The following is a 24,398-nucleotide window of genomic DNA, read 5'->3' as shown; positions in this document are numbered from 1 at the left end:
TACATGTCACACCGGCCAGAGTAACTACCAGCGCTACCACAAAAGCGATCAACTGACATGTGGTCACCTAAGGTACTATAGCGTGGAATTCTCTCTTCCAATGTGCCTCTCCAGTAACAACAATCATCAACGCTATGTTTGTTGTAATACTGACCAGAGAAATCACCCACCAGTGAAACAATAATGATTAACATTACAATGGCTGCCATAGCAGCAATAGCAATGCCCACTCATCCTTTGCTCAGTGGCATAACTAAACTTGAGCGCCCCCCCCCCCCCTGCATAGTACATGGAGGGGGTGACCAGTGCTCCAGTCTCAGTGAGAAGCTCCGAGGCCAGAGGCCCAATGCCCGGGCACAGTGCCGCAATGGTCCCCCTGGAGCTCAGGGGGCCCCCATACATCGGGGGCTGCAAGGGTCAATATTACCCCACTGCCTTAGGCGCTTCTTAGGCAAGAACAACAATCATCAGCATTATCTCGCCTACCACACTGACTACATGACTCACTAGACCATCTACCCAGACGGTACACTGAGCTCTTGTCTTACAGGTTACAGGTTACAGCCAGGAAGAGTACTCTACAACCCTTTGTCTGTTACCATACTGGCAAGAGGAGTAGCTAGCACCATCATCAAAGACATTAGCTCCAGTGACAATCTTAACACTTTATATATAATCATCCTCTACAGCCTCTTCAGCAAGAGCAGCCATAAATAATATGTAATCAGTCAGAAAATATACTTCCTAATGATGGAGGTAATTTTGATTTATTTAAATTGTGTGCCTAACGTTATGAACCTTTGTGCACCAAAAAATGCTGCGATTTGCAAAACTGTATTTTTCTATGCATGAGTGAACTGGGACTAAACTCCATCTTTAATCCTAACGCAGCCATTTTGTGAGTTTTCATTTCTCTTCTCTTTGCACATTGCAAAATGTGCACCATGAAATGTTCTGTATTGACAGGCTGTTCTTGAAGATGTCCGAAGGAAGTATTTTCCTATATTCAAGGCTCTTTTTGTTTTTGCTACTGATGGTCTATTCACTGTATGTCATTATATTGAATGTTAACAGGTTTGTACTGACACGTTCGATGGCATTAGGCCAATTGCGGCTGTATTTATATTAATTTAAGGGATGGTGCTTGATGATGCTGTATTACCTTTTGTATTCTGATTTGTAGATTTGTGTAATAATCTGATGGTGACAATGTGATTTTCACTGTGAGTTTTTGTTATATAAAGACTAATTTTCGGAGGTGAGCCATGTCTGGTTTGCCCCAACTTTAGAGAGCGGATGCTTGTCAGTCTGTCTCTTGATAGGACTATTTTTCTCTGAAACTTCACTTCTTGTCAGAGCTTATGCTGCGTCTGACTGAGCCTTGAGCTAAATCCCCTTATTGATTTACCATGTATTTTGACTAACTTCTATTTTTGCCTATTGTATTGCACTTTAATAATTTAATGCACCTTTATGCTTTCAAACCTTTAAAAGGCTCATGTCCCATCTTGACTTAAGGCTTATTTAATTGACTATACTGATGTATTTGCCGTTAAACTTTTACCCGTGGGGACAAATTCCCTCATACATTCTTGAGGTTGATACCATCGCTGATCCTGTGTATCTTAGATTATTTGATAATATATCATCTACACTAACAACAGACCTACTAAACACCTGACTTGCAAACTAATTCACCCTACCTCTCTAAGAAAAAACAGAATACATATTTATGGCCTGTAAGCCAATCTCAACCTAATCCTACTTTGAAACCTGACTAGGAGATGATGTTGCACCTTCAATCTGATGCTGCAATCCGCCTGAGATACCTGACTATTTAGAAACCACCAGACTAAAAAGAGTGAAGCGTCCATAGCAGGGATATACATAAACAAATTGGTGAATTCCACATCTAAAAACATATATCCATTCTTGGAATGTGAAGTGAATTTAAAAGCCCTGGAAGACAAAGAAAAAATACAAACACAACAACATTGTCTCTAATGAGAGTACACATTCTACAAAATAACACTCGGGAAAGAGAAGTGATACAGCTATGCTCATTGCATTTCACATGCAACGTGCCTAATTAAAGAGCTCTTCAATGTGATGTCAGAATTCCACACCCAGGCTGCAGCATCATTAGTGCAAAGGCTGCAAATACATGGCATGCACTTTATTGAAGAAAGTTATAATCTTGAATCATATTTTCTCTTTAAATGAGGCAGCCTTGGAGAGCACACACCAACTTCTACATATCATATGACCACACACCATCTAAACAGTATTCTTTTAAAGTGCTAACAGCAAAATAAACCAAATAACTCTATAAAGTTATCGTCATTGCAAGCATGAATTCAGACTTATGCGCCCCAAACATATTAATTTCTGCGTGAATCCTCTTCTGCTATACCAGTCAGAATGATCATTAATTCCTCACTGTAAAGTGGCCAGTTCCCCAGAGACCTGAAGACATGCTGCATTAAGCCCATCCTAATGATGAAGGGACTTGCCCATTCTAATCCTGCTATAGACCAATATTTTTACTAGGCAAGGTCATTGTAAAAGGCAGCTTTCTCACTGATATCCACAATTCATTGATGAAACAAACACAGGTAAATTGGATGCAGATCTGGAAGAAGCACTGGATCCGCCTCAATCGCTTTCTGAGATTACTTTAAGAACACTGTTGATTTTTAACAAATTTGCTGTGCTACTCTTTCTTGCCATATTGACAGCATTTACCACAGTTGACAATTAACTACTGCTCAAAACACTAATTCAATTACTGATCCAAATCATGGTCCTAAATTGGATTAAATTCCAGTTGAAAGAAAAATCCTGATTTGTTGCACTTCCTCCTTTCTGCTCATCGCTATTCAACACTTGAATAATTCATCCACAAGGGTAAACAATGACTCCTCTCCTATTCAAGCAATACCTATTCCCTATAACTGATCTCATCAACATTCTTTAAACTTAACTGTAAAAATGATGCTGATAACATTCAGATCATCTTAAAACTTGAAATCCTTGGTCCTTAGACCTCCTACCATGATCAATGCTTCAGTGTAGTAGCTCATTGACTGCTAAAACAACATCTTAAACTTCACACCTCCAATAAGGAAATACAAACCTTTGGGTCGGACAAAATTACAACCTTACATCATCATGGCCACTGGAAATAGTGCCACTACTAGCCACCTTGACAGAAGTGGTGTACCTCAGTTTGATTGTGGACAGCATGTTCTCACTCCAACCCAAGTCAATTAAGCAATTAAAGTTGCTTATGGCAGGATGAGCAATTTACAATGTGTCTTCCATTACTTAGGGCTTTCCCACAGGATGCAAGCATCAATAACCAGTAATGTTTTCATATTCCTATAGCCTCTATAAGGGACTCGCTTGCTCACCAAATCCACAAGCTACAACTAATCCGTAATTCTAAACCCACACAAGCCATATACCCGAGCTGTTGAAACCACATTACCCCTGTCGTCAAAGTCCCACATTGGGGGCCGTGGCTTGGCGCCCAAGGATTTTTGCGGTGTCCGAGTGAGGCTCCGGGCTCACCTCGGCGAAGCGGCGCATTCAGCAGTCTACCACAAAGTCTTCCATCACCGGAACACGTCGGAAGGTATGGAGTCAGCATCGCGCACTCAACCGCTCGTGTGCGCACGCTGAAAAGAAGCATTTTTACCTTCTTTTCTACACATTGGAAACATCGCTCTGTAGCAGTCGCCATTTTCTTTTCTGCCGCAAACGGAGTTTTGAAAATAATGAAGCTTGCCTCATATGTGTGCGCATTTTCGCCTCAAAAAGCAGCTAATGGGGCTAATTTGTATCTATATATCCTCTCTCTTATGTTCATGCCTTCAACCTTTATTTTTTCAACACATTTCTGTCAGTTATAAAACAATGACTCGGGCAGCCATTTTATGGACTACCCACTCGTGAAGCATTACATTGCCTTTACACTGCCATGCAAGATTGAACGCCAGTTGCTTTATTAGCCCTATTAAACATTTTATCTTAAGCTGGGAACACTTTTAACTTTTTTATCAATCGTTTATAGGAAGATATAGCCAATTTGGTTTACTCTCTCTGTCACACTTTCACCTCCAACAGCAGATAATTGGGCTATCCAGGTATCCTTCTAATCCTCTGCCCAAACCTCCATACCATATTTTTAAGTGCATTCCTGTCAGCTATAATACAGTGATTTTGGCAGTCATCTTAAGTATTTTCCACTCGTGAAGTACCTTCAGTATTACAATACGTTCATGTTGCCACACAAGATTGTATGCCATTACTTATCAGCCCAATGAAACATTTTTCACCCTAGGCTTTGAGCACTATTAACTTTTTTATTAATCGTTTGGAGGAAGTCATAACCAACTTAAGTTATTCTCTCTGTCATATTTTATACATCGATATCCTTCAGCGTAACCAGTGCTTTTTCATGTTTCTCATATTTTTCCATTCTTGGCATGTTTAATGGGCAGAACCAAAACATTCTTCCCCACATTTCCAAAAGAGAAGCAATCTTATATTAAAAATTCAAAAGTCTTCACAGCATTTTCTAAACTTGAGGATTCTCTATTGTCTCCACTGCAACCTCTGGAGTCTACAATGGATCCTCTCCTGAAAGCTTCAGGAAAAACCGTCACAAAATGCTTACAAAAGTATCCTCCTTCTCCTCCCAAGTCAGTCTCACCAGTCTCTATGGATCTCCTGTTGGAAGAAATCAGAGCTCTCCGCCCTTTTATGGAAAAGACTAATGTTAAACTGCAAATCCTTACGGACAACTGGTCACAGCTAGACGCGAGAGTTTCAACAGTTGAGCAAAGTGTCTCATCACTCAAGGAGTCATGTGCTACCATTTCACAACTTCATTCACAAGTCTCTGTGCTTCAACGACAGGTCGAGGACCTTGAAAATCAAAATTGGCGGAATAACTTCCGAAATTATGGCGTGGAGGAAGGACTTGAAGGATCAGATGCTCTCACCTTTTTTAAATCATTCCTCCCTAAGCTCCTTCATATACCAGATGGTACTGTACTCAATATTCAACGAGCACACAGATTGGGTCATGTTCCTTTTAATGCTTCTCCTTCGCAGCGACCAAGAGGTGTGATCTTATATTTCTTAGAGTACACAGAAAGTTTTATCAGTGACCAAATTCATTCCAAAAATCACATGATCTGGCTCTACTTTATTTTTTGCACAGGACTACGCCAAAGCTACTGCTAATTGACGCAAAGCTGTCCTCAATATGAGATCTGGGGCCAGATGTAGGTAATTCTATTTTACTGACTCATAAATACCGAATATCACCGATTCGGTATTTATGAATCTGTAAAATAGAAGGTGGGAGATGTAGGTGAAATCGGTTTTTGAAATACCGATTCTGTAAAAATCGGTATTATTTCCCATTGATTCCTATGGGCTTTGAAGCCCATAGGAATCAATGGGAAATACCGATTCTGTAATTACAGAATCTGTAAATACCGATTTTTGCAAGGGTGCAGGGGGTGTCACTTTGACACCCTCTAGCACCCCAAATACAGGCATGTGCGCCATGTGGCACACAGACATGCCCTAAGGGCATGTCTGTCTGTCACATGGCATAGGTGTGCATGCACAGATGTGCATGCACACCTGAATTCGGTATTTTACCACACAATAGGATTGTGTGGTAAAATACCGAATTCTGAAGGCCTGTAGCACTGTACACAGTGCTACCTACATCTTGGTTTTACCGAATCGGTAAAATTACTGATTCGGTATTTTACAGATTCGGTAAATTTACCGATTCTGTAAATTTACCGAATCTGTAAAATGATGTCCCTACATCCCAAATACCCATTTACCGGTCGGTAAATGGCCTCCTACATCTGGCCCCTGATCTTCGGTCATTGGGAGCTCGCTATGGACTTTTCCATCCATGTCTCTTTAAGGTCACCTACAATAATAGAATAACTACGTACGAAGATCCAATGAGACTTCAAAGCTACATAAACTCCTGCAAACCAGTTAACATGGACTCGTCTACATCTTCATCGTCATTCAACACTTAATGTTATACTATCTCATAATGTTATGTTTTCACTTCCATAGTTCCGTATAAGCTTTGTGTTATCTTGGTAACACTATTTACATCAATATAGATAGTTGTTGGTTTAATTACGAAATTGTTTCGTATTAGATTCAGATACGGTTAGCTTAATAGGTGTGTTCCTAATGCTTTGTTTTCCGATGTGTGCTATGTCTTATTATTTATCTTCCTAATTGTTATTTTCTGCTTCCACAGATCCCTCTTCCTCATGGCGTGGTCTTCCCCTGGTTGTCTGTGTGTCCACGCTTGGATGTTCCGTCTGTCCATGTGACTTCACCTCCCCCCCTCCAAACCTCCATTTTGTAGGTATGTTTCTTGTTTTGTTTTTCTTTCTTCATGTTGCATTCCCCTTCTTTACTCAGTATGTCTCACAATTTACCTGCTTTCTTGATGTCCTTAGTATTTATCTCTATTTTTCTTTTTTATGTCTTCTCTCTGCACTCATTATTGCATGTCCATTTTGTGTCACTTTACCACATTCTTTTCTCTCAATTATAAAACTTACCTTCCATGCTGCTGATATAACTTGTTCACCTTTTGATCTTAATTCTCTTTCTCAGTTCTCTTTATGTGATTCTTATATTTTTTCTCATCTTGAAATTGATTTCTTCCTTATTTTACTTTTTTATCAGAATCTTTTTCGTTCTTTGATTGAATTGGGTTTTATTCAATAATTGTAGGTCAATCTGTTTTCGCGAATCTATGTCATTAAAATTGATTACTTGGAACGTAAGGGGCTTTTCTGCAAGAGACCCACCTTTCAGAGGCCGAATCCTCCAAGTTGAGAAAGGGTTGGGTAGGGGAGGCCCTCTTTTCCCCAGGAGACGGCAAACGAAATGGTGTAATATTATTATGCCGCAAATCCCTTTCACTTTCACTTTTATGTCAAGAGTCAGACACTAACGGTAGATGGTTGAATGTTAAAATATATTTAAAGGGTGTTCCAGTTTCCCTTCTAAATGTCTATGCCCCTACAAGTGGAGAACCCTCCTTCTGGCCCACACTTGCCAAGCAAATTTCTCATTGCATAGAGGATAATTTTATTCTGTCTGGCGATTGTAATCAGATCTTTGATCCATTTATTGAAAGGAACTACACTATCTCTTTTATAACCAATAAGCCCCACAAATCTTTTGTGCACACCATTAATCAGCATAAGCTCCTTGATGCCTGGCTACTCTGTAATCCAACTACCAGAGAATATACTTTTTATTCCCCATCTCACCACTCTCAATCCAGAATCGATTATATTTTTGTTTCCCATAATATTTCGCACACTCTCACCCATGTGGAAATTGGCCCTATTTTGTTATCAGATCATGCCCCAGTTTTAATTGGTCTCGATATCTTACCTAAAATCATAGGTCCCAGAAGATGGCGTTTTAATAACGGCCTTCTTTTAGACCCAAAATTCACTGCTTCCTTTACCACTTTTTTGACGAGTTTTACTTGTTAAACCAAACCGAATCTATGCCCGTCTCTACTATATGGGATGCATTCAAAGGCTCAGCAAGAGACTTCATACTATCCTTTGTTGCAAAGAAGCAAAAAAATGCACGTAAACAGCCTATGGCCCTTCTTCAAGACATTAAGAGACTGGAACACTCTTACTATACCTCACACTCAAAAGATTGTCTAACAGCCCTCATCAATGCTAAAATGCAATTCAATAAAAAAAACATGGAGGATGCCTCACTGTACTTGTTAAAATCTAGTGCCAAATTCTATGATGGCAAGAATAAAGCTGGGAAATTTTTAGCTAATTATCTGAAAGTCAAGCACAATAAATTAAATATTGAATCTATATATGATGCAAATGTAGACCTAAAGTTTAAGGATGAAGATAATTTAAAAGAATTTTCTCTTTTTTACAAAACATTATATACTTCTGAAACACAACCTACCGACCCTTCCTTATTGCATTTTTTCTCTAAAATTCAACAAACGCCAACTAACCCTCCAAATTTATCCTCATTAGAGTTGGAGTTAAAGCAATAAGAGTTGCTCAAAGCACTTAATTCTCTCAAACATGACAAAGCACCAGGACCTGATGGTTTCACTGTTGAATTTTATTCACACTTCTCCAAACTTTTATTGCCTAAATTACATTATCTAATAAACTCCTTTAGCACGTTAGACACTCCTCTGGTTCTTTCTCAGATGCTCATATTTGCATAATCCCCAAGGAAGGTAAAGACTCCAAATATTGTAAGAACTTTAGGCCAAAATCTTTGGTAAACATTGATTATAAGATCTTTCTCAAGGCATTAGCAATACGACTGGATTCTTCTTTGCCGGACCTATTAGGGATAGAACAATCAGGATTTGTTAAAGGTCATTACTTAACCGATAATGCACGACTCCTGTTTAACGTTTCATCAAAATCCTAATCCTAATCCTAATCGCAATTTGCGATTCCTTAAATGCAATAGCAAAATAAGGAATCGCAAATTTTGCGATTCCTTATTTTGCATGTGGGTTTTTGTGTGCTACATAGCACACTGCCCTAATTGCGATCGCAAATGCTGAAATCATTTGCGAGCGCAATTAGGCTTCCTACATATATATGGCTCTTAGTCATTCATTCAATCTACCAGCTTCATTCTTTCACAAATACCTTCTACTCAAAAATGCTGTGATGAATACACGTACCAACTTAATAGCGACACTTAATGCTTCCATTTTTCCAGACTCATCATCTCAACTACAAACCCTATTAAAAACAACACCCAAAGCACCCTCAATATAAGATTTTTTACACAGCACTGAAAAGGTACGGCAGAAGTCTAAAACTGAAGAGGCTTGGGAATGGGATCTTGACTCCTCTTGGCCAGCATTTATATGGGATAAATTATGGGCCAAGCTTCGTAAAACCTCTAGAGTAGCAAGCACAATGCAAATGCTGTTCTTTGTTTATAATAGACTGCTGTTATCGCCCAGTGCTTTAAGTAGGAATTATATAACTGTTTCTGATATTTGTTGGACATGTTCTTTCCCAAAAGCTGATTTATTTCATATGTTATTTTCTTGTCCTATTGTGTCTAATTTTTTTAAACAAGTTTGGTCCCAAATTAATTTGAATTTTCACACTACATTCTCTTTCTCTTACACTCATGTTTTTCTTGGAAGCCTATCCTCCTCTTGGGAGAATGTTATGCTCAATGTTAAAATTATTGATTTATTACTAGCAGTCGCATTTCAGCAAATCACAGCAAATTGGAAAGATTTTTCAAAAATTTCTTATAAGGCATGGTGGTATGCTGTTTGCTGTAATCACAGGTTAAATACTTCCTTTGTATATCATATTCATATGGCATCGAAAAGGCTGGATTTATGGTCACCTGTCACAACCTATTTAGATGGTTGTGCTGCTAATTCTTTTCAATTGCGTCCAATTCAACAAGAAGTCTCAAAATCCCCATGAAATGCCCTAACTGTTCCTATAATATTTGATTTTTTAAGCATTATACATGGCTGTTTATGGTATTTTATAACTTTTAATTCTATTCTCAAGCTCGATTCATAATTATAATGTAATTCTCTTCTCTGTATGACATGCATTTAATATGTTGAATTATGTTGTGACACCTTGTATTCTTATCCATAAAATCTTTTTGAAAACTAAAAAAAAAGTCCCACATTGGTTACGAGTGGTAAGAATAATCTCCTTCCAGGTTCTCTGCATAGCTCAGCAGGCAATCCTTTGGATAATATCAATCTTCTTACAATCCAAACTTTACAACCAAAAGAGAAGTTACATTTCTGGAATGGCTCCACTACTGATCATTCCCACATTACAAAAAACAGATTGGAGTACTTTCTCTGTGAAAACAGTCTCTGGAATAGAGTACCAAAGAGAATAACGATCATCAGTAGTCATCTAGAGTTCAAAATAGCAGTAAATAGCCGATTGATTCCCCAATAATCACTAAGCTCACTTCATATGACAAGTCATACTGGTTTGTATATATCTCTTACACTCTTACTTGCGCTACACAACTAACTTGAGATGCTGCAACATGGTGCTGTGACAAATTTGGAGCACACCTTTGAGCCTCACACAACCAATCAACACCCTTCCATTCATGTGTAACATCCAAAGTAGCTACTTACTCTACAAACCTGAAAGTGCTTTTGACCTTGTAAGGGATGCGAAAGTGCTATTTAAATTCAGCAATATGATACACTATAATAAGAATATCCAATATATAGTTGACTATCCATAATGTGGCCCGCTAGAGTTTTATCCACCTCATGGAGAATCTGTTGTTTTTTGTTTAATTATGTTAGCTCCGAAATGAGGAAGCTCTCCAATGCCTACAAGTCTGAGCCATGGGCCACGATCTAGTGTCATGATCTAGGGGGCAGACAAGTCTTCACTACTTTGGTGTCGATCACAGACAATCGGGGGAGGAATAGCCATAAATTGAAAAAGGGTGCCTGCGTTAAGGGCCCAGAGGCTCCCCTGCTAGTACTGGGGAGTGTCACTGAAAGTGTTCACATCACTAAATAGCATCTTTAAAGGAAAATATGATCCTAAAGATGTGTTTAGCAAGGTAGCTCTTGTCCTGCAGCTCCTCCTTTCCTGTCACCTTCTAAAGAAAAGTAAGCACCTCTGCACAGCTCATGTTCACAGATGTCAAACCACTCAAGGGACAATATACATTCATGTGTACAGCTGAAGCCAACTGCAATTCAAGCATTTGCTACTGACACCAGAGCCATGCAAATGTATAGCAGCAGTAGATATTTCAGACATTTCGTGCACTGTGTCTCTCCTAATGAGAAACCTTGAGATATATATCAGTACTAAGATATTCACTGTCATACTGCTCCTCTACACTGATTTACAATATACCATGATTTTGCAATAGTGAGATGGCCACTGTACAAACCTTTTATAACATTTTGCATCAAGCAACACTGATTCTACACCACAGATCTCTAATACAGCCCTTCTGTATTATACTGCACCAATGCATGCACTGATATCCCAGTAATTAGATATTTATTGAGCACTGATTATATGAATCTTGATGAACTAAAAAAGCACATCTATCCAGCTGTTAGAAACATTACTATGAACATAGAAATAGGGTGGACTGACTCCTGTCTAGCATATTAAAGACAAACAGGCATTAGTGACTAATACCAATAGCATCATGGAGCCTCTTAGTAGAAAAACCTAAGGCAGACCCAAGAGACCTCAAGAACATCTGAACCATCTCTCTGCTCCCCTTCCCGGCCAAAGTCATCGAGAAAACCGTCAACAGTCAGCTAACCCGATACCTCAAAGAAAGCAGAATTCTATACCCTTCCCAGTCAGGGTTCCGCAGCAAACACAGCACCGAGACTGCCCTCATCGCCGCCACCGACGACAATTGGACCCTGCTGGACAGTGGCGAGACCGCAGCACTCATCCTCCTAGACCTCTCTGCCGCCTGCGACACCGTCTGCCACCGCACACTACGCGCACGCCTCCATGCCGTAGGGATCCGAGACAAGGCTCTGGATTGGACCACCTCCTTCCTGTCTGGCAGAACTCAGAGCGTTCACCTCCCCTCATTCTGTTGCAAAGCCTCTGAGATCATCTGCGGCGTACCACAGGGATCCTCCCTCAGCCCGACGCTGTCCAACATTTACATGGCCCCGCTTGCACACGTAGCCTGACAGCACGACTTCAACATAATCTCCTATGCCAACGACACTCAGCTGATCCTCTCCCTCACCAAGGACCCCATCACAGCCAAAGCCAACCTCCCCGAAGGAATGAAGGCCGTCGCCGACTGAATGAAGACCAGCCGTCTGAAGCTGAACTCGGACACGACGGAGGTCCTCATCCTCGGCTCCAACCCTTCAGCCTGGGATGACTCCTGGTGGCCAAAGGCACTGGGGGCAGCCCCGACACCCACCGACCATGCACGCAACCTGGGAATCATCCTCGACTCAACGCTCTCAATGACCAAGCAAGTCAACGCCGTCTCCTCCTCCTGCTTCAACACCCTCCGCATACTCCGCAAGATCTACAGATGGATCCCGACAGATACAAGAAAGACAGTCACCCAGGCCCTCGTCAGCAGCAGACTCAACTACAATCAATCAATCAATCAATCAATCATATCATTTGTAAAGCGCACTACTCACCCATGAGGGTCTCAAGGCGCTGGGATGGGGATGCTGCTACTGCTCGAAAAGCCAGGTCTTGAGGAGTTTTCTGAAGGTCAGCAGGTCTTGGGTCTGCCGTAGGTGGATGGGGAGGGTGTTCCTGGTCTTGGCGGCGAGGTGGGAGAGCGATCTACCACCTGAGGACACTTCGGAAGCGGGGGACTGTAGCGAGGTCGGCGGAGCTGGCAAGTGGGGGTGTAGAAGCTGAGTCGTCTGTTGAGGTATGTTGGTCCGGTGTTGTGGAGTGCCTTGTGTGCGTGGGTGAGGAGCTTGAAGGTTATCCTCTTGTTGACCGGGAGCCAGTGCAGGTCTCTCAGGTGGGGTGTGATGTGGCTGCAGTGAGGGATGTCGAGGATCAGGCGTGCAGAGGCGTTCTGGATGCGTTGGAGCCGTCTCAGGAGTTTGGCCGAGGCTCCTGCGCAGAGGATGTTTCCATAGTCCAACCTGCTGCTGACAAGGGCCTGGGTGACTGTTCTTCTCGTTTCAGTGGGGATCCACTTGTAGATCCTATGCAGCATGCGGAGGGTGTTGAAGCAGGTGGAGGAGACGGCATTGACCTGTTTAGTCATGGAGAGGGTGGAGTCGAGGATGACCCCTAGGTTGCGTGCGTGGTCGGCGGGTGTTGTAGCGGTTCCCAGTGCGGTCGACCACCAGGAGTCGTCCCAGGCCGAAGAGTTAGATCCGAGGATGAGGACCTCCGTCTTGTCCGAGTTCAACTTCAGCTGGCTGTTCCTCATCCATTCAGCAATGGCCTTCAATCCTTCGTGAAGGTTGTTTTTGGCGGTGTGGGGGTCCTTGGTGAGGGAGAGTATCAGCTAGGTGTCATCGGCATAGGAGAGGATGTTGAGGTTGTGCCGACGGGCGACGTGGGCGAGCGGTGCCATGTAGATGTTAAACAGGGTTTAGCTGAGGGATGAGCCCTGGGGTACGCCACAGATGATCTCGGTGGCTTCGGAGCGGAAGGGGGGAAGGCGGACGCTCTGTGTTCTGCCGGAGAGGAAGGAGGTGGTCCAGTCCATGGCCTTCTCTTGGATCCCAGCATTGTGGAGGTATGTTCGTAGTGTGTGGTGACAGACCGTGTCGAAGGCGGCTGACAGGTCCAGGAGGATGAGGGCCGCCGTTACTACAGAAATGCCCTCTATGCGGGAGCCCCGAGCAAGCTCATCAAACGACTACAACGCATCCAAAGCGCCTCGGCATGACTGATCCTCGACGTACCACGCTACGGCCACATCACCCCCACCTGAGAAACCTGCACTGGCTCCCCGTCAACAGGAGGATATCCTTCAAGCTCCTCACCCACGCACACAAGGCACTCCACAAGACTGGCCCAGCCTACTTCAACAGACGGCTCTCCTTCTACATCCCCAACCACCAGCTACGCTCCGCAGACTTCTCACTCGCCACCGTCCCGCGCATCCGAAGAATAGCCATCGGTAGGAGATCCTTCTCCCACCTCGCCGCCAAGACATGGAACGCCCTCCCACTGAGCCTACAACAGACCGAAGACCTGCTGACCTTCAGGAGGATACTCAAGACCTGGCTGCTCGATCAGTAGCGGCCCCCCCAGCGCCTTGAGACCCTCGCGGGTATGTAGTGCGCTTTACAAATGATTGCTAATGAAGATTTTTAGATTGTTTTAAACATACCTACACAATTATTTTGAGAGTGAAAAACACACAATCTAATTTCATTATATGTACCTAAATCACACAAACATATAATGGATAAATGTGTAGGTTTATGTATAGCGGCTTTATTTTTATCCTTCATGCTCTCTCTTTCATATGAAAGAGCTACACACCAAAGATTTAAGTGATATGTGGAAAAGGTGATGATGTGACCATGTTTTATATGAATTATGAAATAAAGTATCCTCGGCTCTACATGTTGAGCATACTGCAAGTCACAGAGGAGTTCCATAACCATGTAGAGGAAAGAGGCCGAAGGATGAGTTCCTTTAGACGGTTGTGGTACTCCGATAAACTCTACTGCTGTATCTCATTGGGTCTAAGTCCCTCCATTGCTGTGGATAAAATATTTAGCTGTTATGACATTTTGGCCACCCGAAAGAAACAACTTACATCCATTCACTTGTAAACTCAGATTTTATACAATTAAGATCCTCTGCCAGATAAAAACGTAAAAATGTATAACTACAACACGTCATGTAGATTGGATTTTGGTGTTTGACTGCACTTTTTATGATGCCCTGGAATTTTTTAAAAACAAAATCAATTTGGAGGTAAAACTTAACGACTACTTAACTGCATGAATATGAGGTCGCCCCTACCAAAACCTTAAAGAGCTACATGAGCTATACTCAAACTTTACGTTTTCGTGAGGTTTTGGTCATTCAGATCAATATATGTGACTTCTAGATTTTGAGAGACAAGAATGTCAGAATTTCAGGCAAATATCATGACAACATTTAGCAAGAAATTGTAAATTTTAGTACACCTACTCATGCATAGATGATACACACATTACAGTCAAAGTTATTTTTTTCCCCTTGAACTTCGGAAACATTTTACTGTTGGAATGCTTTTTCATCCTATAACATATAAGGGAGCTGGGAGCACTTTCATACACTTCCCAGTACTTGTAAACATATTCATGGACAAGCTATTTGTGAGAGTAGTGTAACAAATGTGGACAAGTGCATCAACATTCTCAATGTTGACAATAAATGTGAGGGAAGCAATACATTTTCATGGCAAATAATTTCCTGTTAAAGGGAACTAGGAGGAAAAACGAAAATGTATCTAGGGGTTGGGTATTTAAAAATATTCAAATTTATCATATTGTTCCATTTTCCTATTCATGGAAAATGATTGTACTTAAAATGACTTTCTCTCACATAACCTGCTTGGGAAAATGGTGATTTGGTGCACTTTGCCACACTTGACACATTATTTATGCCTGGGTTGTGCAAGTACGAATTTAGAAGTAAATGGTAAGTGTGTTAAATATTTTGATTGGATTTGAAATGTGTAAAGCGCTGCAAGCACCCTGGGGTGTCTAAGGCTAAATATATTGCAAATGTTTGTGAAGACCAACACAGTTAGGATTCCGAACACAGACCATGGCCCCAAGTAATAGGGGGCGGCGTAGTTGTGATGTGTTTACCAGCCGCGGCCGGCAGTGGGAACACCTGCAGGGCGGTGACGTGGGGAGAGGGAGGGGCAGGGTGGGGGGTAGTAATGTATGGATTACGGAACTTCCCAGGTAAGCAAATATTTAAATAAATAAAACGAATTTCGTTGAGTGCACTGCATCCCCAAATGTGATGCAGTGAACGCAATGAAATTCGTTTTATTTATTTAAATGTTTACTTACCTGTAAAACACCGTAATCCATATATTACTACCCCCGAACCTGCCCCTCCCCCTACCCACGTCACCGCCCTCAGGCAGCCACGGCCCGTGGAGGGATTTGCGGTGGGGTAGGGAGGCGGGCGGGGAATGGGCAGGGTGGGGGGTGATAAAAACTGGCATATGGATATTTGGAGTTAAGTAAACAGTTTACTTACCTCCAAATATCCATACGCCGGTTTTTATCAACCCCCACCCTGCCCATCCCCCTCCCCGCCTCCCTGCCCCACCGCAACTTCCTCCACGGGCCGCGGATGCCTGCAGGTAGTCCTACTGCCGGCCGTGGCTGATGTTTACCACAACCGCTAAATACGGACAGCAAAGACCTAGCGAATTGTGGCACTGTGGGATGAAGTATTTATCAGGTGCAGTAAAAACCTTCCACCCATTTCTTACTTTTTAAATCAAGCGTTTCATAATCTATATAAGAGCAACAAATCACATTTATTTGGACTGCTGTTGTTTTTCCAAATGTAAGCAATAATTTAGGTACTTTTTTTTTAAACTCAGAAGAAAAACCACGTAGCTCTGCTATTTAGACAAGAGTCTATATCCAACAACAAAATAAAGTATAGCCAAGGTATTTTAAGAAACAACTGCGAGAAAAAGATCGAAATAGAAAGGACATTCAAAAGGAATTGATGAAGCATTGCAGAGTGAGAGGAATCTCCCCAATAATCACAGGAAGAAGAAAAGGCGACATTATATCGCCATCATAATTATAAAACAGAAGAACCTTTGTTTTAGATCAAAAAGAGCCAGTTTAATATTGTCAAATGATTGTTATTACATTCGAGATATCTCTTTTTCTAATTTTACCTTCATTTCTATTTCTGCTGCTGTGTGTTTGGTTGTTTCAAGCTTCTCAACCAGAAGGGTATCACCGAGGAAATTGCTTTCGGCTGCTGAAAGGCGTGTCAGTAATTCATCCTCAAGCATTTTCAGCTCAATTTTGAAATAATTTTGCTGCTTTGTGAGTTCAGACTGAAAAGAAAATGGTAAGTTTTATACCTGTAATTCAAACGGTGGTAATATATGAAATACACTTCACCGCCCTTCAATCTTGCATATCTTTTGAGCTTCCAGAATAATTCTGGGTTCCAGCAATTAAGTTCTGCTTTAATACCAAAAAGAAGAAGAGGTATAATTTCGACTTTTATGTCGTTTCTTTAAAGAAAATGTGTTAATTTTTTGTTGTGGATGCCTTTGAAGTAAAACTCCAGATGCACAAACAGTTGTTTTATGTTTCAGAGGCAATAACATTTTCTTAATTTTTATAAGAGAAAAGCTGCGCACAAGGCAGGATGTATTTGAAATGTACAATCTAGGCAAATCTGGCTATGTTGAAGAAACACTGTGGGAGATATTCACAAGGACGTGGCGGAGAGAGGCATTAGCCTTCTTCACTTAAAGTCTCTCTCTGCCACTTCGGAAGCGCAAGGCTGCACCATATTCACAAGGATATGGTGCAGTCTTGCGTTTTCCTCTGCGGTGGCGCTAACAACTTAGCGCCAACGCAGTCACCCTTGCACCAGAGTGCAAGGGTGTCTGTGTGTAGGGGAGGTTTGTTTATGTGTAGGAAGGTGTCCCTTCCTGCAAATAAACAATCCTAAATACAATTCTCTCACCTTTATGTGTGCTGCCTTATGCAGCACACATGAAAGTGACAGAATGGCATTTTTAAAAAAGGTCTATGTACAGGAAGGGACACCTTCCTGTACATACACAAACCATGGCAATTTGCTTTTTCCACGTGTACTGCACAAGGCAGCACACATGTAAAAAAACAAAAACGAGGAGAAATAAAGCATTTCTCCTCGTTTCGCCTGTTTAAGACCAGGATTTTCCTGCTCTTAATTTTGTCGCTGCCTCCTATTTACGCTGCCCTTATGAATAGGGGGCAGCGTCACAATCAATGGATATTGTGTTGGAACATCCACCGCAACACCCATGACTCTCCTCTTTCACGCTAAATACAGCGTGAAAGGGTTACTTATTCACAAGGCAGAGTTACGCCACGTTAAGTGGCTTAACACTGCCCTGTGAATAAGGCGAGGCCTGTATCGCCATCACAACGTCACTGAAAGTGGCCTTGTGGTGGCGATAGGGGCCTGTGAATATGCCCCTGTGTGTCTTTGCCTAAGTTATGTGTTAATGCTTTAGGTTAACAGAGACCCATCATTCTAAAAAGGAGAATAAGAGAGAACACACGATTACGTCCCTAGCATCAACAAATTGAAGATCCATGCACTTTTTGAGGATTCCCACAGAGTTTCATACCCTGACCCCATGATGCTCCATACTGCCACAATCCCATCCTACCAACAGGGTCACTTGCCCCACCACCCTTGCCACCGAGTGCAGATGTAGATTAGTTTGGCATGGTAAAAGACAAAAGGCTACTGTTTTGTCATTACTACAGTCCTAGTTTTAGAACCCATCTCTTGCTGTTACTGCCAGCATGTTAAGTGAGGTCTGCCTCCAAAGTTTGGTTCGTATATTTAGGACGGTCACTGATGAAGGCAGAGCTTTACAGGTAATTGGAGCAAACATCTGAAATAATAAGCCATTTATTGCAGTTATTTTTATTATTATTTATGTGCTTATATTACTGTACAATTTTAGAATAAAGGGTATCAGTAGGGCAGCTCACCAATGCTGGAGGTCAGGAATCAAGGCACTTTGTAATTGTTAGATAAAAGGGAGGACTGGCATGGTGGAGAAAAAGGGAATGTTAAAAAGGTTAGAAGATATAACGGCAAAGGCGGGACACGAGATCTCGCCCCAAAAAATCCAACTATACACTAGAGATAGAAGCTGAACGAGAGGACCTCAAACTGAATGAAGTGCGTTTTATAAAAAAAATGCTGGCAAATGCAGTTTTCAGCAAGAACGCATTCACACATATTCATGTGTGTCAGGGGACTTGTTATACTAAAGCTTATTTATGACAATTGAAGAGTTATTCAGACCTTTTTTGAGCTGGCGAGACCGTGGGTACATAACCAAGGCTGCTTTTTTGGTTTTGCATCTTTCAAATGTGGGTCAGTGAGCACTGTTTGGTGTGAGTGCATTTAGCATGCCGCACTGGTAAAGAAACTTGAAACGTCTGCCGCTGAGGCACAGGAGAAACCTGTGTGCGTGCCCTGAAACTTTGATGCACGCTCTGCCACTTTACCATGCTCTACTATTCAGCATTGTCGTGTAAGAGAGGACAAGGTGCACAAAGAAGCTGTGGGCCTTTCAGATGGTAAGATTGGCTGAGCTGAGAAACACTGCTTGGGTAATGGACCACATCTTCGATGTCTGCCCTTGTATAAAGAAGGTGGCACCATGTGCAGGTCTGGATGTTTTCATTATAACTTATTCTGAATGAATGTTGGTTGAGGCATGCTAAAATAAACGTAATATTGACCATTTGGAGAAGCAATCCCACATGCAAAGGAGAGTTCATTCTAAGGGGGAGATTCACTTGGATTTGACGCAGTGTTTGCATCACAAACGTGACGCAAATCGGAACAAAATCTTTTTCCTGATTTACTTTCCAGCTGCAAACTTATTTAGTACTGGAAATAATGTGAAAGTAACGCGATGCAGCTTAGCGCCAAGGGGGCGTATCATGGGTGGTACATGAGCGTTCCCAAGCAACCATCCAAGGTTTTGGACGTTAAACCCTATATACTAAATAAAGAAGGCATGTTTTTGCATCAGAAAAATTTGCCCTTTTGAAGTAGGCGCAACAACCGAAAATGCTTTCATTTCTCCTTCCTTTTCCGGCTTTGTATGTCTGCTGCACATTACAGCTCACATAAAAAGAGGATAAGGGGTTTAAGTTAGTCTAAGCATAGTATTTTGTACTGGGTACCCTTCCAGAACAAAACCTATGCTAGACTCACTGAGACACCCTTGCACTATGGCACAAAGGTGTCTCCATGACAAAGTGCAGCATTTGCAGCTACTGCACGAGTGATAAATCTAGTCCTACTTATTATTGTGCTGTATATATGAAACTTAGGTAAAGAGTTCTTTTGGTGCATTGAGGTAGTAAAAGAAAGCAACAACTTAAATAGTTGGCGTGTATTTTCATGTATTTACTATTTCTGCAGTGGACATAAGTGGACCTTGCAGGTGGTGATCTTACAGAGGCACTAGGTTGATCTGCGTAGGTGTGGTGCTCCATGCTAAGTAGTGTTTGGCCAACAGGATAATGATTATTTCCGTGCAAGTGCTTGCCTTTATTGTTTGCATGCTTGTCCTACGGTTTGTGCATAAATGTGCCCGTATAAATGCAGGCTGTATGATAATTTTGCCAACCTTTCTTCGATGACGGGGCCGTACATAGGGAAAGTATGCTTAATGTTTTTCTATCTCAAATTTAAATAAAGTAGGATGATTGGTGTGCAGATGTTTACTCACTTTATCGCTTTAGTAACTAGTTTGGTTACATTATTTTCACAGTGAAGAGAGTGGGAATGTTCAGGATTGCTTTTATGTTGTTCAGGTAGTTGTGTGGTGGGTTCTGTGTCCGTGCGTTGGAACATGTGAATTAGGGCACGTTTATATGCTACTTTGTGCTGCAAGGGAACATGTATGTCTCTCAGCACAGAGATACCGCTGTTTGTGAGAGGGAAGGTTCTGTTTTAAGTAGTTCAATTATGCAACTGTGAGTGTGAAGGTCCGCCTCTGTGTGGTGGTAAGAAGATGCTATAAGAGTGTGCAAGGAAGCGTGGATGTTTAAGGCAGCATGTTGCTTGAGTTTGTTTAGCAGCAGAGCCAATATTCTTCGTTTGTCTTTAGTTTAGCTCCTCCCTTGACTTCCCAGGACCTTTCTTATCTTCAGTCTCTGCAGAGAAAATAAAATCCTCACAGATTAAAAATTGGTGTAGGAGGTACTTGGAACAATGCTTCCACAAAAGGCCCTGACACAACTATTGTATAAAAACCTAATGTGTGGTGTGGTCTGCTGGTAAACAGCTGCAGCATCTCTCTGTATTAGGTGTTGTTGAAGGTGGGGGTCCTTATCACTTACCGCCACCACCAAATGCTGGAGGCAGGAATCCCTGACCCCTCGCTTCAACATTAGACTAAGTAAGGACACAGTCTGAGATAGCCCTGCTCACCCCCTTAGAAGCTTCGCACGAGCAGCCATGCTTATCTCCAAGGCACGAGTGTACAATATGTGCAACCACACTCACTGCAACCCAATGATGTCACCACAAATAGACTCCACACAAGTTTTTAATAAAATGAATATAATCTTTATATAAGAAGTTATACGAAATGACCACACAATGTGCACCAGAGAAACAATGCCATACGTAGCGCCACAGTCATGTACTTTGCAATAAAAGGAATAATGCAATGCTTATCACTCCCAGCATGCCCTGTACCAGGAAGAAACAAAGCAATGCCTCAGGCTACAATCCTGTACAGTGCAATGAAGAAATAATGCACTGCACCACGTTATAATCAGATACTGTGCAATGAAGAAATAATGCAATGCGCCACGTTACAATCAGGTAATTTACAAGGGAAAAATAATGCAGTGTGTAGTGCACTAAGTATGTACTTCGTCAGGCACAAATGAGGTAAAGCGTCTTACGACAATTCGATAGTTTTTTAGCAGCAATAATGCAAAGTGTAATACAACAGTTTAGGTGCTCCGTTAACAGTGCCCCCAATATGGATCAATGATGACACAAAACTACTGCTTCCCACTCCAGCCCCAGTACTGCCCCTCCTTGGGTCAGCACGGGCCTGGATCTGAGCCGAAGCAACATGTTCGCCGAGCTGACAGAAGCGAGAGGCAGAGAGTGTGTCCCCCTGGTTGCGCACCCCACCCCAGATGGTGATCCAATGTACCTGGGGGGGGCGCGATCCCACTGTCCTCTCTGACGTCAGCGACTTGGGCCTTGATCCTGAACTCCGTCACAGGGTGCGGCGAGCTCGTGCCAGCAGCTCAGCTCTTCCGGTGCTGCCGGTCCGGGCTGCTGCTGTCGAACTCCGAGGGCCCAATAACTTGGCCCTCCTTCCGGCGATCTCAGTGAACACCATCATAGTGGGTAAAGGGCAGGAAGACGTTGTATATCGCTAGTGTGTGTGGGGGGCGGGTCTTCTATGCGAGTTCACATGCCTCTTGTTTATAAAGGGTCAGAGACTAATCAGAGCAGCAGATGAAGAGAAAGAACCTCCTGATCACAGGAACTACAAGGGGATTGCGCTAGAAAAACTCATGGATGCAAAGGCCTCCATCAAGGATCACAGCTAATATTTGACGGTAGATATGGGGAGAAAAAAGCATACCTGCCCAGCCACGACCATGCTCACAAATTTTATGTGCTGATTAATGCATTACTGAATCTGAGCTTCAACTCGGGCACCTGCTTCATCTGTAAGTGGCACAGTGCTTCCTGTTGAGGTTTAATTTTTATGACAGGAGCGACGTGCCAGAATGAATCCTGCTCAGCATATTGATCCTAAGAAGATGCCACCGTTTTGTGCAATACCTCTACTCAAGTCAATACTCTCCATGCCCACAAATTTCGTTCCGCCGTGGATCGCAGAATTTTCGGCAATTCCGCCTGGAACGCGGAATCGTCAAAATTTTGCAAATTCCGCAAGCGGAACGGAATTTGCCACCCACCCCTACCTGGCACACACAGTGCACATCACTAGGGACTTTACTAGTAAGGCAAACATACCAATCATGGCCAACCAATTACCATTACACTTTACATAGGGAACACTTGTACTTTGACACTGATCAGCAGTGGCAAAGTACCCAAAGCATCTAAATTGGCAAGTCTATGTCAGGAAAACGGTCTGGGGGAAAGCAAAAAGTTTAGGGAACTTTAGCCAAAAAGGCCAAGTCTTACAGGTGTTGAACCACAAGGTTTAGCAGCTTTTTTGATTACTTACCTTCTAAAAGCAAGGAGCATGCCCCTAGATGAGTCCTGAGTCCAGCAATCAGGCGACCTAAGTACTTTTAAAGACACTTCTTTTGAAAGAACCGGGCTGGGCACGTGATGCTTCTAGGTTGAAGCTCTACTCTCTTGAAATTTACATCAGCTTCCTCTCCATCACCTGGCTTTAGACACATTACCTCTGCGTCCTCCAGTCCCCATCCCATTCTTTACTTATGAGGGGATACACCTCTAGAGAGAGAGATAAAAGAGCAGAAAATGCTGCAGGGTGACCCTCCCGCACAGGCAGTAGCCTATAAGGGTATACCCTACCCATGGGCCGCTCTTCCATTCAAGCAGAGGAACGTTGCCCCACAAGCCCCAGAGCTGAAAAATAAAACAGTGATAAAGTTTATTTGTTACTGTTTATTTTTCAGCAACCCGTACCAAACTAAATATCCGGACGGGTGGGGCTAGCACTGCCAAGTGTCAGCAGCAGGGAGCTGTGTACTTTAGAATGTGCATGTCTGATTGGCCGGCCATCTTGGGATGGCCAGCCAGACTTGTCCGAGAAAGCACAGTCCTCCAGTGCTCATAAGAGTGCTGGGAAAGCCTTCTTTCTCCTCCAATCCTGGCACTGCTTTGATGCTGTGAAAGCAGCGCCATGATTGGGTAGTGCATTTTCCTGCATCTGGAGCTTCCTGTAAGACACCAAGGGAGGAGGACGTTGCGCTATAAAGGTAAGTTAAAAATGTTTTGATCCCGCCACCCTCTTCACCCCAAAACCTTCCGTATAAGTCAGCACCACTGACCCTACACAGCATTCCTCCTGTTCTTTTTTCCTGTCTCTATGAGACGGGTGAGGAGGACATACAACTCCCGTCAGGCAAGAGTCGACACTAGGGAATTTGATCCTTCACTTACCCGGTGCTGGCCTCTTCTTGGATTATGGTTCCTGGATAAGGTGTATGCGAACCATGGACAAGTGCAGTCCTGGTTCTCAGCGGAGACTTACTGGACCGAATTATGCACTCAGCAACATTCCCTTTTCAGCCGTGTGCATGCGAATTATGAATGTTTGATGTCCTGGTTCTCAGTGGTGGCATTATTGGAGCTGTTTTTTTGCATCCTGCGGCATTCCCTTTTGGTCCCATAAAAAATAGCCTCAGGTTTCACACAGCGCATTGGCGCTGTTGTAGCGTCTGGTTCTGACGATGTGGTAGAAGCCGGGCTCCTTCCAGGTCCTTCATGGGATGTGCAGGCACCGGGGTGAGCACACATGAGCAATTGTGATGACTTCACTGCCCAGTATAATTAAGGAGTGGGGATTTTGAAGTAGCCTATCCAGGTAGGTCCATATAGTGGTGTTGAATCATTACTGATTTTTGCAGGTTGATATTGTGTTCTTGCTGAATTTTGGAGATCGCCATGTGCCATGGGGCCCGGGGTCCGGAGGGGGGACCGACAGCTATAAGGGACTGGTGGAAGGTACCTTACGTCACAGCCCCTCTTGTTTCCCCTCCTCAGGTCAGTCCGTGGCAAGTTTACTACGACGCCGTGTCTGAAATGGGACAGGGCCCCTTTAACTGAAGCCTTGCTGAGGTTGAACTGGCCCCCAGAGACGACGTCACTCCAATCGGGCCAACAAGAGGAGAGGAGATCCGGAAGGCTGTGTGCTCAGACACCGGAAGAGAAGAGGAAAGAACGGAGAACGCAGAACCACCGAGAAGACGGCTGGAGCTGAAGAAGACGTCCTGCAAACCAGAGACCACGGAGAGCGTGAAGACCGAAGGACAGCCCAGAGGCTGTCAGGAACACACGTTGTCCCGCCACGCTCAT

General features: G+C 42.9%; 1 protein-coding gene across 1 annotated transcript in view; it reads right to left on the bottom strand.

The window, feature by feature from the left end:
• Positions 1 to 24,398, bottom strand: part of LOC144824202 (dynein axonemal heavy chain 11-like) — a 3,356,387-nt gene that overhangs the window by 453,733 nt on the left and 2,878,256 nt on the right. The window contains exon 78 of the mRNA XM_078683354.1: positions 16,477 to 16,641. Within this exon, the coding sequence (XP_078539480.1) occupies positions 16,477 to 16,641 (165 nt within the window). The remainder of the gene's footprint in view (positions 1 to 16,476; positions 16,642 to 24,398) is intronic.

Source organism: Lissotriton helveticus, chromosome 3_1 (genome assembly GCF_964261635.1).
Source record: "Lissotriton helveticus chromosome 3_1, aLisHel1.1, whole genome shotgun sequence".
NCBI classification, from domain to species: domain Eukaryota; kingdom Metazoa; phylum Chordata; class Amphibia; order Caudata; family Salamandridae; genus Lissotriton; species Lissotriton helveticus.
This window is presented reverse-complemented; position numbering and strand designations above follow the sequence as displayed.